This window comes from Dysidea avara, chromosome 6, assembly GCF_963678975.1.
Source record: "Dysidea avara chromosome 6, odDysAvar1.4, whole genome shotgun sequence".
Classification (NCBI taxonomy): Eukaryota; Metazoa; Porifera; class Demospongiae; order Dictyoceratida; family Dysideidae; genus Dysidea; species Dysidea avara.
Window position 1 is genome coordinate 18,131,654 of NC_089277.1, and position 17,076 is coordinate 18,148,729.

General features: G+C 37.4%; 1 protein-coding gene across 1 annotated transcript; it reads left to right on the plus strand.

Moving 5' to 3' along the window:
* The first annotated feature begins 1,451 nt into the window (after nt 1-1,451).
* Nucleotides 1,452-2,725, plus strand: LOC136257611 (uncharacterized). The gene has a single exon (XM_066050860.1). It carries the CDS (start codon nt 1,563-1,565, stop codon nt 2,634-2,636), a length of 1,074 nt encoding a protein of 357 aa, XP_065906932.1. The 5' UTR covers nt 1,452-1,562; the 3' UTR covers nt 2,637-2,725.
* Nucleotides 2,726-17,076: the final 14,351 nt, after the last annotated feature.

Here is a 17,076-nt window from a genome sequence, read left to right on the forward strand (position 1 = left end):
ACAAGTATTATACCAAGAGTCCATAATAAAGAACTTAATTGTTTGTCAATAATTCACTTAATACTAACTAAATGCAATGTATGCTGGTTGACTTTACAGTGCCTGTTTCAGGTTTGAACATAGTTTTTTTTTCATGAACATATTTTTGTTAGCTACAAATGGTTTGGTAACTATAAGCACCTTTTTTTTTGTCTTTTTACATGCATGTTCACAGCACATGTACTTTTATGTGCAGATTTAGCCCACAACAGAATACAGGGTATATTGGTACTCTGATTGGTACTGGACTTGGTGATTTTGTAACCAAATATGAATCCATCTTTGATAAGTAGACTATAGTCTGTATGCATTCACCTGAGCTCTGCCAAATATAGTGACATCAAAGAGGTGAACATGTGTTCACTCCCAATGATTTTGTACTGGAACAAGCATGTTTTCATGTTGTAAACATGTTTGCTTGTCTGAATCATCCATACTAAATGTATGGGATATTTTTTTAAAGCCCCATAACTGACTTGTTCTTGCCTGTATCAAAGCAATTATCATGCTAAGCTAGGATTTATCAGTAGCTACAGTCAAGACGTGATCATAGATATACTGTACGTCAGACACAATTCTTTTGTACAGCATAATTATATGATTTTGATTCCACATTGAGCTAAAACTTTCATAATAATAGACGGGTGTCTATTACCGTAATGAGGGCATCTGGATTCAGTGGAATGGTGGACTGGAACGGTACTTTGGTAATTTCAAACGGTGGTCACCTCTTTATAAAGACCATTTTACTTTAATGTTTAAATTGCTGCTACCTTGTTGTTTTAGAGTGTATCCTCATAGAATGGTCTTATTGATCAGTCGTGTGCCACATGCCTAGAAAGTCAGAGTGATATCTGATTTGTAATAATATATCCCATGCAAAAAAAAACTGTTTGGCTGTACAAAAATGATGTCCCCATCAAACTAAAAGTAACTGACAACTAAAGGAGCTAATATCTGGGTGAGGCCAAGAAATACTGGCAAATAACTCGCTATAATTTATAAAAATTTGGTCCTTTATCATTGACTCGTACAGTCTTGCTGCATTCCTAATTACTTCCTTGTAACTCTAATTGGCTAGCCTTTTTCTCCTCTAAAATGCCGCCATTATGCTGGACTATTGAGAAAGGTACCAATTTACTAGCCTATTAGATTTACAGCTGTATTGTACAGGTATCACTGGCTTTTCTAGACGCAACATGTGGCACACAATTCATCAATAAGACTGTCTTATAGGGCTAAAACAACAATTCAGGTATTAAAGTAAAACGGTCTTTGTAAAGCGGTGGTCTTTTTAAAGAGGTGACCACTAATTGAAATTACCTGAGTACAGTTTCCACTGAATCCAGACGCCCCCATAATGACTACGCGCGCCCTTAGACCGGCACGCAATTTCAACGTCATAAAAATCCCCTGTAGTGTGGTCCCCTGCTTTTTCCAGGAATTACCTTCGATAACACTTGACAGTTTTCTGTTGTCGTTTTATTGGATCAGCGATCAACTAAATCCTGTAAAAAGTGATTATGGCAGCGGGCTCGGCGACGGTACAATTGTTAGCAGACGCATTCTCTGTCTCGCTGAAAGCCAACGTCTACACTTACGATGCATATTGCGCAGAGAAAACAAAGCGTGGTGGTGAGTTATACAGTGAGGAACTGAACATTCTAAAATTGTTTGAATTGAGTTACATGAGCGCCCCTTTCGGCGATGACCCAGCAAACAGTCTGAGTGTGACTGCGAGTCTACAGGGAATGTCGATATCGGCTACCAGTACCGCCAGCAGCTTGGTCACGGAATCCGTCCCTGCCTACGACGAATTTCTGATCATCGTGAAGAACATAATCGGAAAATCAAGCACTCTATCGTTCCAGACCACATTATCCACAACTACAGTCCTTGATCTGAAGAAGACATTGAGTCGTAGTGAAGGTGGAGCAGGAGGGATACCTGTTGCTCAGCAGAGGCTGGTGTTTGCATCTGAGCCACTGGAAGATGACACCAAGAGTCTTGAATCGTATGGGCTACACAATGAGGCTGTTGTTTATCTTGTGGTACGTACGGACACAAAAGGAGCTGCTTCAGAGGTCTACCATATTGATCCAAAATTACTGCACCCCTCTTATGACTATGACTTCACTAACATCAACGATGCTGGGCAAACTTTCCGGAGGGGTGGATATCCATACTACCGACCTTGCGGTTGGAAGAGGCTTGCACTGAGAGTACTGGGAATATTTGGTGAGGACAAATGGTTGGGATCAACAGGTTCTGCCCCTGGAGAATGGCCGGTATGCTATCATGGTACTGCTAATGGCCCAGATGAAAAAAACATTGCCCAGGCTGGATATGAGCTCAGTAAAGGAAGGGGCTTCCAATACGGAAAAGGTGTTTATTGCACTCCATACGTCTCAGTTGCCGAAAAGTATGCTGTAGAGTTTGAACACAGTGGCAGACGCTATAAGATACTTCTTCAAAGTCGTGTGAGTCCACAAGATTTGAAGATAATCCCAGAGAAAACACCTGGTGATGGAGAGTACTGGGTACAGCCTGACCAGGAGAAGATTCGTGCTTACAGTATTTGCTACAAACAAATATGATTTCAAGTTTAAACACTGTTGTTAAATGCCTTGCTTTATAATTGTTGTATACAGATGCAGTGTTACGGGACAATCTGAATTAAAAAATACATTGGGAAATCAACGTATCTAGCTGTTTATGTGACTCAGTTTGAAAATTGAATGACGAGGTATGTTATTACAGAAAGTAAAATTCAAGCTTATCATTTAATTAGATAGACATGCATACATTTCCTATGGAGAGTCGATTATCCGAACCAATGGGGGTGTTTGTATGATTGAATGGTATGTAAAATCAAACATCCATTAATTTGTATTAATAGCTTTCTTCAAGTACTTTAATAAAGTATAGACATACACTTTTTGACAAAATACCCTAATTGAGCAGTCATTTTGGTGTTGGATAAGTTTAGACAATCTACTATCCACTGTACAAGACCTCGCTAAGCATTTTACCAAGTTTTAATTGAGCTGAAATGCCTCAACAAAAGCAAAAGTCTGCATTTCACAGCACCGGACCACTGCATTACTAAAGTTGCATGCAAAATACAGTGGAACCCATCCAAGCTGCATGGTCACCTTCATACATGTGTCTCATTTTGGGAATTGGACCATATAGAGAGGTGGGCTTTCTATTCGGGTGGTCACAAAGACAGGTTCCACTGTTAGGCATTGTATTTTTTATTATTTTTTACAAATCAATTCAACAAGCATGTGAACACACTATTATACTGGGCGGCCATTCATGTTATATCTCCATAAGGGAAAGAGATCAGTTCCAGGAATACAATCACACTGTCTCCTTATTGATCTATCCACTACCACATTAAATCTACCTACAGTGAACAGTTTTCTACCAGGAAACTTGTGTTGCAAATTGTCTTTCAAATTCTCAATTGTGTCTTGATCATCTATAATAAACTACTCTGTGTCAATTAAACAAGTCAATAATCTTGGAGAATTCCTGACCAGACTGGTAACTCCCACATTTGACACAGACCTCACAATAAGTGCTATATGTACTAGTCCACCATGAGCTGATACCGTCTCCATGAAAATGTCAGGGACGTAAGTATTAGATTCATAAATGCTCAACTGCTGTAAACTAGAATTGTACGCTGACGAGAGATTCAGAAACCTTTGACAACCAGCAGTGCATGACAGAATTGTAAGTTGTTTACAACTGTTAATAACATCTTGTACAGCAGTTGAATGTTTAATACTTAACCTGCAGTACTTGAGTGCTGGGAAGTGAGACAACAGTGACCAATTGGCTTCATACTCCCATCCCATACACCAATCACAAAAATCATAGCTAAGTTGCTGAATTTGTAAAGCTTGTAAACTAGAACATTTTTGAAACAAGTGTAGCAACCTTTCTTCATCAGAGTTAGCTCCAAACAGGGCACAAGTTTCTATGTATAGGTGTGTTAGTTTCATCTCGCTCAATATCTCCCACAATCCTAAGTAACAGTCTGTTACCCTTACTCCAATATCTGACAGGTTCAGCCCACGCAGGTCCAGACAGTGTAAAGCAATTGCACGAAGTCCTTCCAAAGTATATGCAATATCAGTATAGCCTTGTATGCTGAGACGTTGTAGATTTGGACATGCAATAGCTAGTTGTTCCAATACGTCAGATTTGTCATCATACTGCAAGATATTTAATTCAGTTACACAATCAAGACTATCGACTGAATTATTCATCCCAAGGCTTTGGTGACAATCGTTATCTGTTATAACAACTACTTCATTGTCCAATTTATAAACTTGTTTACCATTACAAACACAGTCTGTTAATATCAAGACATCATATTCCAAGTCTAATATTCCAAACTTACTAGCTTTGACAAATGGAGATGTAACAGTTTGACCAAATTCACACTGAAACACTGGTAAATTAGGGAAAAGATTTAGTGGAGCTTCAAAGTGATAGTATAACTTGAAATATGACATGTACTCTGCATGTACTAGTGGAGTAAAATTCCATTTCAATAATGACTCCACAAAATCTGTTTTAGGTCCAACTTCAATGACGAGATTAAAGTTACATGGAATACAATGTTTCTTTATCCACTCCTCTACCCATGAAGTACACAATGAATGATGTTCTTCTGGTACATGTACTGTGAGTTCCTTCAGCTCATCAATCTGAAGTAATGGCTTGATATTAGTGCTTAACTGAACTTCTAACTTCTCCAAATGTTCCATGTGTTGTACAGCTAGTCTGAGTTCTTCAGAGTCTACCTTAGTTCCTGGTGGTAGACTTAAGTTGTGTTACATTCCAATGGCGGATCCAGGATGGGGCATTTGGGGCAAATGCCCCCCCCCCCTAAATTTGTGGAGGAGCCACTGGCAGTCATACTTCTGATTAAAATAACTACTAAACTTTGTTGGGCCAAGAAACTCATGAAAATATGTACATTTTACTAGCAGTTGTTACAAATTTACCTGAAATCAAAGCGAACCAAAGTCAAATTACCTGTGAAATCGTCACCAAGCACCTTCGTACGTACTAAGCGCCTCTAAAAATAATTATCGTGTTGTATTTGTTAAAGACATCCAGAGCCTTTTAAACAACTTTTAAGACTTCACAACCATCTGAAAAGGCAAAAATGGCAAAAATCAACAGTGAAACACTACTAAGAGGTGATTATTTGTTGCCTCAAAAATGCAACATTGAATTAGAATCTGGCTCACTTACAACTTGGCTTCTTGTGCCCCTCCCCTTGCCAACTCCTGGATCCGCCCCTGCATTCTTACAATGGTTCAACATCTCAATTAGTGTTGATGGCATCACGTGATCAGGAAATACCAATCGTTTAATATAGTCTCCACAAGCCTTCAACACGTTCATTACAGAACGTTCCTCTCGACGGTCATAAAGTGGCCATACAAACTCCCTCCATAGTGATGGTGTTTCGCTCACAACTCTTAACCTCCGTGAAACGTATTGCAACTTCACCTTGTCCCGTATCGTTGGTAGAAATGATAGGATGTAAACTACAAGCTCCACAGGAAGACTTAGGATGTTCATTGATTCATAGATAATAGTTATCTATGATTGATTTAAACTGAAGAAAAGGAACGGGAGAAACGGAAACTGAATTTGATTGTGCACAACCTTCCAGAATCCACATCAGCGGAAGCCAGTATTCGGAAGAACGAAGATACTCAGAATGTCACATCCTTGATTAATAAATACATTGGAGTTAATGCTCACATCAGTAATGTAACACGGATTGGTAAACAGACTGGAAGGCCCAGACTCACGAAAGTTACTTTGTCAACAAGAGAGGAAAAGTTTAAAATTCTCCACAACAGGTTGAACTTGCGTAAGAAGGAGCACCCGACTCATGTCACTAAAGTATTTATAACACCTGACTTAACCCCACAAGAGCAAATACGGAACAAACAACTACGTGCCAGGCTAAGTGAGCTCAACAAGCAGGATAAATTGTATCGGATTAAGAATCGTAAAATAGTTCTAAGAGAAGCTTCCTAATTTAGACCAACTCCATCATATCAAGCCATATAATATCAAGATCAAAATACATCTGTAGCTACAGAACAGATTTTAGCGATGCAGTGTCTCAAGCAAGTACTGTGATGAACTTGATCAGAAACTCTTGAATAATTTTGTAAGATATAAGATATATGCGTCATACTCCTTAATGGAGGTTTTGCATATTAAACTTAATAATAATAACTGTTTACCATCCCGCATTTCTCCAACATGTAAAATTCTACAAAGTTTTCGATTGTGGGCTTTTATTACTCGAGGCTGTAAGTCTAGTTAGTATCACAGTGTCACACAGTGCACGATCAGCTTTTACACTTTTTGAATTCAACTCACCACAATCAAATGGCAGATCGTGGTTGAGCTAGATGATATTATTATTATATTATATTTTATTACTGTGCAAGACCTCAAAATACAGTATAAAAGCACACTATAGTTATAAGTTAAGTAAGGTGTTCTACACTGATCTCAGGAGACAAATGAGGCAACGGATTGTGGCAAAGGATCACAGAATATACAGTTGTCCCAGGCAAGGTTATGCACAGTGTTGGGCAAGTTACTTTGTAAAAGTAACTAGTTACATATTACATATTACTTGCAACTGAACTATTTAGTTACATATTACCCATAACATATTATAATTTCTTTGTGGCCACAGCCTTAAGCTGTCACGTGTGAAACTACCACCCTATCACGTGACTAATTGCGTTGTTGGACAATATGCAAATCTTGATTATAAGTGCATGAGAATTCATTCAGTAGGCCTCGTTACTTAGTTGTGGCTAGCAGCGGCGGAGGAAGTAGTTGATATGAGGGGGGGCTGGGCTGACCCAGACTTATTTCTATAGTTTGGTAAGTGAGACCAAAAAAAAAAAAAAAAAAAGGTCACAACCAACTGAAAAGAGCTTTTCACCTCACCAGCTACCATTTCTAGCTGATAAACTACATAAAAATCCTTTCATAGCTCGCTACACACTGACTACTTTATTAGAGTGACTGCTCTATTAGAGTATCTCGATCTTTATCAAGGTTTTCTGCCCCACTCCAAGAAAGATAATTGCGGTGTGATATCATTCTGAGGGGGGGCTAAGCCCCCCCCTTTCCGCCGCCTATGGTGGCTAGACGTTACTCAGAGGATAACTAACGAGATTAGTAACTTCATTACTTGTAGTAATAATATGCTCGTTACAGTAACTATATATTACTTAGGTAACGTGTTACATTTGTAAGTAAAGTAACTAGCATTATATTATCTGCTTTTATAGCGTATTTCGTTATATTACTTTGTTACCACAAAAGTAATAATATTACGTAACGCGTTGCTCCCAACACTGGTTATGCACTTGTCAATTTCATGCCCCACTCCGGGGGGAGGGGAATTTGACAAATCGTGGTGTCAAATTCCCCACTACTGGGGCAAAATTGGCTGTCAAATTCCCACCCCCTAGTAGGGGATTTGACAACACCTCAAGGATGACTAAGCGCCGGCATATTTCATGCATACGACTAGTAATAAACCTGGTAATGGCTGGTGGTATACACCTGTAGTTAGTAAAATTATAGCGAGTGCGATTTTATTGTTTAGAAATGAAAATCGGTCAGTGGATTGGACAACTGTCAATTGCCTCAGGGGTGGAGACAAGAAGCAATGTCAAATCCCCACTTGAGGTGTGGGGACGCCCGGGGGTGGGGCATGAAATTGACAAGTGCATTAGTGACAACATTTAAAGCATTTAAAACGAGTAATTTGATTGATAAATAGTTGATTCCTCCCAACTGAGGAGTGATAAATAAAAGTAATGAAAGTCCTATCTTGTGTTCTTTTTTTGTGTGAGAATTGATTCTTGGTTATGTGTATAGATCATGCTGCCGGACTCATGTCATCGTCACCATAGCTAACGATGCACATGCATGCATGCACACTTGGCTTTCATGCATATATGATTGTATCACATCCTCTCAAATGCATCCTGTATACCTTACACCACTTACCTTTTGTAGATATAGCTATAAGCAGCCCCTTGTAACATTTCAGTTGCAGGTATAGCTATGATGCCGAGCAGTCAAAACTGACAGCATCAATTGCTGCCAGCTGTATAGCTACACTGACAACTCAAAAGACTCCACTTCAGGAGACCCTTCCCAGCTTGTTACAAGGCCCGTGATTCAGCCCACACCATATATGGCTGCATGCATGGTGCAAAAAAGTTCATGTGAAGAACCATGATGGTAACATCTATTTAATAATCATCGTTGTCTAGATAATTACTACAATCGGGGTTATTCCATGTCAAATCATCAAGGAATTGTAGGTCCACCTCTCGGATTTTGATGAAACTTGGTGTGTTTGTAGTACCTATGGTGCTTATCGCCCATACCAATTTTTAGTCCCATACACCACATTTATGACCGTAAATATTTTGAATGTTTCCTGTATGAAAATTGGTTCTTCTTCAGTTTCAAAATCAACTGTAGCTCACCACTGAGTTAATATTTTGAAATAAACTTTTCAACGATTAAGGACTGTTAATTGATCTTTCAAGTAGTTTATATATCAACTTAATTAAGGTTCCATTGTAAACTTTAATCCTTAATATTTCAAATATAGTGCTGCTTCAAATTCTTCCAATTTTTGTAAATAATAATTGGGTCATGCTCTACTGTTGATGAAATTTTAACGGTGCATGGGGTCATAATGAGTTCAAGAGTGGTGCATAGTGAAATTTTGTAGTCTATTATTGCTATATTGGTGTGTACACCTCCAGTAATCACTCCAGTCATGCCAACTATAATGCCAAAAGGTGTCCAAGTACAGTGCAACCTGTATTAGTGACCACCTGTATTGAAAGACCACCTTTGTGCTGCAATTTATTTACTGTATAGTTTTCAATGCAGCCAGCTTATCTTCTTGACTTGTATTAAGTCAAATTCCACAACACTCCACACTATGTACGTACCATATAATGGGTAAATTTAAAAACAATAAACTTTCCAACATTTCAAAAAGCATTTGTATGGTGCACCACCCCATGATTTTATTGCAACATATAGCATTTTCATCTAAAGTGGTGAACTGGTGCTATTACTTATCGAGTTTTATTAAGCTAAACTTCAAAATGTTTTAGTGAAAACCAGCTGACAGCTTTTGAATTTTTTGTAAATTACCCATTATACGATACATGTAGTAAATAAAACACCTAGTCACAAACTCTGACAAACAAATTGCATACTGAGTGGTTCCCTAACAAAATTCCAGTCACACAGGCCATTGTCCAAATTACTTAGACATGCATTGTTAGGATTCCTCAGTGAATAAATCAACTTACCTCAGCTCTCTGCTCTGCCATGGTGATTATTACACGGAGGCTGTTTATCTACTGGTACTGCACATCTTACCTGTATATACATAGAAATGTCAATGATATCATATGCAGTTGCTGACTAGACTGCATGGAGAATATTCATGTGACTTACAGTTCGGTGAATTTGTAATCATCAATATCTAGTCTACTTGGCTCAATCCTGTTGTGATCTGTTTGACATATCAGGCCATACTTGGAGTAACCGTAGGAAGAATCTCAGACCTGTCACAGCCTGAATGTGTGAATTAGGGCTACACATATTATCATTGGTATGAATATCTGTAACACATGTACTAAGCAAGGAGTCACCATGGCGGCCAGTTGCTACCGAGCCCATCACCTCTGTCCTACTCTTCCTAGCTCACAAGCCACAGAATCTGATCCTCTGTTCTCCCATGATTCAGAAGCAGTATCTTCACTTAATGTGTCTCTATAGCAGAAATCAGTGAGACACTATCTTCTTGGTAGTAGAGGCTGGTTAAAGGTCTAGCTATAATACTGTACACCGCTATATAAGAGCACCTATCTCATAATCCCACAGAGACCCCATGCTGAAATTTATTTATATTCTGCAGTTTTACTGAACTAATAGGTGAATACATATGTCTGACAAGTATCCACAAGAAATTCTAAATCAGCACTTTTTGGTAGATCAAAGGAGGAGACATGGCTAATTATCAACTTCGTCAAATAAAGCTGTTATATTTACCAAATAAAAGTTTATTCTTTGAGCTTTAAAGTAGCACTACTAGTGCAGTTTTTAAAAATTCCCTTATCAGGAGTGGTTACTGGAGGTGTAAACTCCAATATAGCAATAATAGACTACAAAGTACCACAATATCCAACAGACCATGACTCAATTATATTTTACTAAAACATTCAAAGAATTTGAAGCAGCGCTTTTTGAAATATTAAGAATTGAAGTTTTTAATGGAACCTTTTGAATATAAATTAAGTTGATATCTCATAATTTATGGATTACTTGAAAGATCAATTATAGCAGCCTTTAATTGCTGAAAAGTTTATTAACACAGTAGTGAACTACTGACACAGTTGATTTTGTAACTCAAGACAGACCAATCCTTCATGAAATATTCAAAATGGTTGTGGTAACTATATGATGTATATAGGGCTAAAAATTGGTATGGGTGCATGATGAGCAGCATAGGTACTACAAACACACCAAGTTACATCAAAATCCGAGAGGTGACCCCACAGTGATTTGAGGTGTAAACTCCAATATAGCAATAATAGACTACATAGTACCACAATATCCAACAGACCATGACTCAATTATATTTTACTAAAACATTCAAAGAATTTGAAGCAGTGCTTTTTGAAATATTAAGAATTAAAGTTTTTAATGGAACCTTTTGAATATAAATTAAGTTGATATCTCATAATTTATGGATTACTTGAAAGATCAATTATAGCAGCCTTTAATTGCTGAAAAGTTTATTAACACAGTAGTGAACTACTGACACAGTTGATTTTGTAACTCAAGACAGACCAATCCTTCATGAAATATTCAAAATGGTTGTGGTAACTATATGATGTATATAGGGCTAAAAATTGGTATGGGTGATGAGCAGCATAGGTACTACAAACACACCAAGTTACATCAAAATCCGAGAGGTGACCCCACAGTGATTTGACATGGAATTGCTCATAAGCAAAGCTGGTGAGCAAGTCCTTGGGCACACAGAGCCTCTGACAGTACAGCTACACTACTGTACACTCCATGGCTAGGAAAACATGCAATTTTAAATGATAATAGTAATAATGACATAACATAATAGAGAAACATGCATCTTAAGCAATCCCTTGCCAAGACAATTCTTGTATATAGAAGAGATAGATAGCTAGTTACTGCAGAAATTCTCCCTATTCACTTATAATAGCAAAGCTAGCTACTGGTATTGTATTGAGTGGAAGTTATGTACAGTTTGGTGAAAAGATGAATTACTATAATACAACTGTGCTGTAAAATTGGAACTTCCAGTTAATCAAAAATTCTGACTGTTTCTTGATATTCTGTTTTCCATTGTTTATTGTCCCTTGTAAGACATTGATCATGACCAAGTCAACTTCAACATGGCTATTGAGTTGCTACTATTGCCAGCCAAGATTAGTGTAGTAAAAATAAACAGGGAATTGTTGTCTGGGGACATGCAGTCGCTTATGCACGGACAGCTTGTTTGACAAAGTAAACAGTGCATGCATGATCTCAAAGCATGGTGGATCCTATGGCACAACACTGACCATCCACCCAAGACATGAGCTGTTGCATTAATTATGTTGAGCATTGCCATGTACACAAAGTGCATTTGCACCATTGTAAATGTGCCAACATTGTAGGTAGAGAAGTTGATCAATAATGATGTCAACTAGAATTGGGCTTTGACAAGATAGTTGATTGAATCATAGGTCTGCAGTAGAATTTTCCTAACTACAGTTGTAATCCCAATTCCTGGAAAAGGTATACTTAAAAACAAAACAAGAGGCTCAACTCATGACTTCACTTGTCTGAGAATCTAAAGCAATGCATCCGTGGATAATAAAATACAGCACAGGTATATAGTACGTCTTGGACCATTTGAGTCGCCATATCAAGGGTGGATGCATGGATTTCTTCCCCTGAAGTACCCCCTAAAAATTTTTACCATATACATGTATCTACTTTAGCCAGAAAGCCAGTATAAAGGTTACACTATGCAGGTGTAATTCCATCTTAGGCAATAAAAACATATAGAAAAGCAAGAAGGGGAGAGCTAACATGTACTAGGAATCAACAAGAAGGGGTCAAAATCATGCACTAAAAATTAAGAAACATTTTAATATACTAAGAATCAACTACTCTAATAGAGCATCCATCAAAGGAACAAAGACCAGTGTGAATAAATAATGCTGAAATTGAACACTTTACTTCTTGTTGAGATATCTCACCATTGTGTCAAGCACCCTGTTATACCAATTGCTTATCCTATACACATATACCTTTTTATTATGTAACATGAATCATAAGACATCAGTTCCTCAATTCTGTTCTTGTAGGTAAACGTATAATTGTGGTTACAGACTTGGGATCAAGCTCCATACATCTTCCTTTATCTTTATAGAACAAACAAAATGAGACCACTGTAAATTGTATTCAAAAGTACATTAGTACACTTTTGTAATATACAGCTATAAAGTTTTCTGTCAACATAAACAATTAAATTAAAGTACGCCTTAAATTCCAACTTACCAAAGAAGATTTTACAATAATTACATAGTATGAATCATGAATTCCCAACCACGTGCACAAGCATTGCCCTCCTTAGTGAAAATAAACAGAAAGCTCTTTGAAAGCAGTTACATGCAACATACATTCATGCAGTAATACTGATGATTGTGGTTTCATCTTGTAGTGCTATTAGCATCAATTATAGTGTTTAGGCTAAAAAAAATCTTACAACTTCTAGAGTGTATACCTCATTAGACTCCTTGAAATTCAATTTTGAAGCCAAACCATATACTACATTATCAGTATGCTGTGCAGGGCTGCCAATGGGGGAGAAACTGCATTGGGCTTCCAGGCCCCATGCAAAGCCTAGCCTGTTAAACTATTATTCAACCTTCAGGTCACTTAATTGTGGCATCAATTTTAAATCTAGCCTTTTACTGTAAAACAAACATGTAAATTGCAGGGTGTTATACGTTCTACATGATACCCCTTCCCATGTATGTCAGCTTTAGAATAATCACTGCTATGCTTAACTGCATGCATGTTGTATTTAACTGACTGTTAATACAGACAAACATGTAAATATAATATAGTATGTGTGGCTGACTTGGTGTAGATGCCTCTAGATTGTTAGTAAATTTCACGAGGAAGCATGCAGACTCCCGGCCCGTAGCATGCTACACAGACTACTGATGCTGAGTGTGTGCTTTGCAAACTATACACTCTAAAAAATAAAGTGTACTTTGCCCACAAAAGTGTGCCCAATGACACTAAAACTTCATTTTTTAGAGTGTAGGTTTACCCACTTATGCATGCATTCTAATTACACGGATAGCTACATATTCTGTATAAGTAAAATAGCTATAATAGGTTGGGGGCCCCACTGTTGAGATCCCAGATATATACCACTTTGACACCTCAGATCAAAGGAAACCACAAGGCTATATTTCATTAATTGCCCTGACCACAACTCAATGCATGCTTTTGATGCTGAGGCAGTTACAAAGCATCAGTTCCCTTTATAAAGCTGCGTAAAGTTTTGCATTAAATAACACTAATAAAATTTTAGTTATTAATACCCTGTAATAATAACCACCCACTCTTCACTACCTGATTATTGTCAAGGTGACGGAAGACAAGGAATCTTATTTTGTTGGCACTTATATTTGAGAAATTAAGCACATCATTCAAACTTAAACTAATTTTAGAAATTGTGAGATAATTAATTGTTTGGGCCTTTTTTTGGCTACATTATACAACTCTTGTAAAGTACAGAAAAGGTTTATAGTGGTATTTTAGTAATACAATTATTACAGTACATATAATAGTATAATTTAACGGTGGTGCAAAATCCCATTGTAACATTGACTCCATAAAGTCTGTCTAAATGACAATCCAAGATTAAAGACTGTTTGCTTATAAGCACTCCTCTGCCCATATGAATGCATGGTGCTTTTACATGTAGCTACCGTGAGTTAATTCCTTCAATCCACCAATCTAAATCATATGCATGATTTGTAGTTACAATTATGAGGTCATCTACATGCTTCTATATTGGCCACCTGCCGGTGGAGTCTAGCTGCATGTAGTGGGAATACACTATATATTATACTGATAAGAATTAACACATCAAAAAAATTATACGTAAAATATTATATAACTTCAACAAAAGTGTATGCGATTGCAACTCTTAATAACCCTGCAACCTTTATTACAGCTATACATAGTACTATACAGCTACTATACTTATGAGATTTGCATGTACGCTTTTGTTGAAGTTTAAAAATTATGGCTTTTTGTAGTTATTTATTTGATGAAGCATACATGAAGGAATGCACATTTGGTAGAGAACTCGTTACTATATACATATAATAAATTTCTTATAATATATGCTTGCAACCCATGCATACCAGCAAATTGAACCTTGCTACTGATATATAAAGTATAAATACAGTCATGAGTGTATTATGTGTCTGAAAAGTAAAATGGTTAATGAACACAGTCATACTACAAGTAATCTGTCAGTAATATAGATCATTCCACAATGGGAAGAAATCAGTTCCAGGAATACAATTACATTGTATTATGTCACATACGTCATGTGAAGCTGATCTAAATATCACAGAAAACCTACCCACAGTGAACAACTTTCTCAAAATAAACTTGTGTTTTAAACTCTCAATTGTGTATTGACCATCTGTAATAAACTGCTGCACAACAACAATGCATGTCAACAGATTAGGAGAATTTTCAACAAGACTGGTAATTCCTTTAGCTGACACGGAATTCACATAAAAAGACACATGTACTAAACCACCATGAGCTGACACTGTCTCCAGGAAAATGTTGGGGACATTGCTTTCCCCTTCACGAATGCTCAATTGTTGTAAAGTAGAAGTATTAACTGATGACAAAAGGAGGCATATGTCAAACCCATGAGCACAAGATAGAATGGTCAGCTCTTTACAGTTGTTGATAATATCCTGTATGACTGTAGCATGGCTAGGATAAAACTTGCAGTACTTGAGTGCTGGGAAGTGAGACAGCAATGACCAATTGGCATTACATTCTTCCATACATGCAGAACAATCACTAAATCTATACAACTCAACTTGTATTGCTTGTAGAGTGGAACATTTCTGAAACAAAGGTATCAACTTCTGTTCATCACAGTCGATACCAAAAAAGAAGCAAATTTCCAATGCTAGATGTGTAAGCTTCATCTTGCTAACAATATTCCAAAATTCCAAGTGACTTTCTGTACTTTCTAAGTAATCAAATCCAATATCCAATAGGTCCAACCCACGCAATTCTGGGCAGTGATAAGCAATTGCACGCAATCCTTCTATACTTAATGTCTCACCACTAAAACCTTGCAATTTAAGACGTTGAAGATTTGGACATGCAACAGCTAGTTGTTCCAAGACGTCACAATTTTCTCCTGACAGTATGATCGTAAACTCTGTGACACAAGTAAGACTAACAGCAAAATTATTAAACTGATAATCAAAATTGCTCATCTTGGTAGGCAATCTGTTGTCCAGTTTATAAAATTGTTTACCATTACAAACACAGTCTGTTAATGTAAAGACATCATGTTCTAAATCCAATATTCCAAACTTACTAGCTTTCACAAATGGTAGGGTAACAGTTTGACCAATTTCAAACTGAAACTCTGGTAGATTAGGGAAAAGATTTAGTGGTGTTTCAAAGTGATAATATAACTTGAAATATGAAGTGCACCCTAATAGTGGCGTAAAATTCCATTGTAACAGTGACTTCACAAAACCTGATTCTAATTCACTATCAAACGCTTTAGTAATAAGATTAAAGCTACATGGAATACGTTTCTTTGTCCATTCCTGAACCCATTGAACACACATCGAACGGTATTGCTTTGGTACATGTACTGTGAGTTCCTTCAACCCACCAATCTGAAGTAACGGCTTGATATCAGTGCTTAACTGAACTTCCAACTTCTCCAAATGTTTCATGTGTTGTACAGTTAGTCCAAGTTCTTCAGATTCTATTTTAGTTCTTGGTGGTAGACTAAGGTGTGTTACATTCTTGCAATGGCTTAGCATTGAGATCAGTGTTGGTGGTGTCACGTGATCAGGAAACATCAGTCGTTTAATATGGTCTCCACAAGCCTTCAACACGTTCATCACAGAACGTTTCTCTCGACGGTGATAAAGTGGCCATACAGACTCTCTCCATAGTGATGGTGTTTCGCTCACAACTCGTAGTGTACGTGAAACGTATCGCAATTTCACTTTATCACGAATCGTTGGTAAAAAAGACATGATGTAGACTAACAGCTCCACAGGAAGACTAAGGAAGCTCACCGACTGTCTTCCATCCTCGCACTTCTGCAACACGTCTGAGCGCGAGTCCGAACGGTTCTCCACGAGGCCCGCCACGAGGTTCTCCATAACTATAGTATCTGCGCGTAAATTCGATTATGGGTTCATATACGCACAATGATGAAAATTTCACATCTGAATTTTAATAGCTATATTAATATACTGGGTGGACACCAGGTTGATGAGCGGCGCAGCCCTAAAGATCGTGCAATGCACATGTAAATAGTGATATACATAAGGCCACTCCAATTTGTTTTTATGTTTCTGGTCATTTGAAGTTTAGTTTTAGATTCGGAATTCAGCAACAAAATAACAATGAAGTGACTGCTCAGTTAGAGTTTTTTGCTTCTTTTTTTTGTGATTTACTGACTGTTCTATTAGAGTATATCGATCTGTACTATGCACTATGCATATTTCTTGCAGGTTTTCACTGATAAAAGGCAAATTATGATACTTAAGTAGTTTGATTTAGCATCATTGTTGCAGC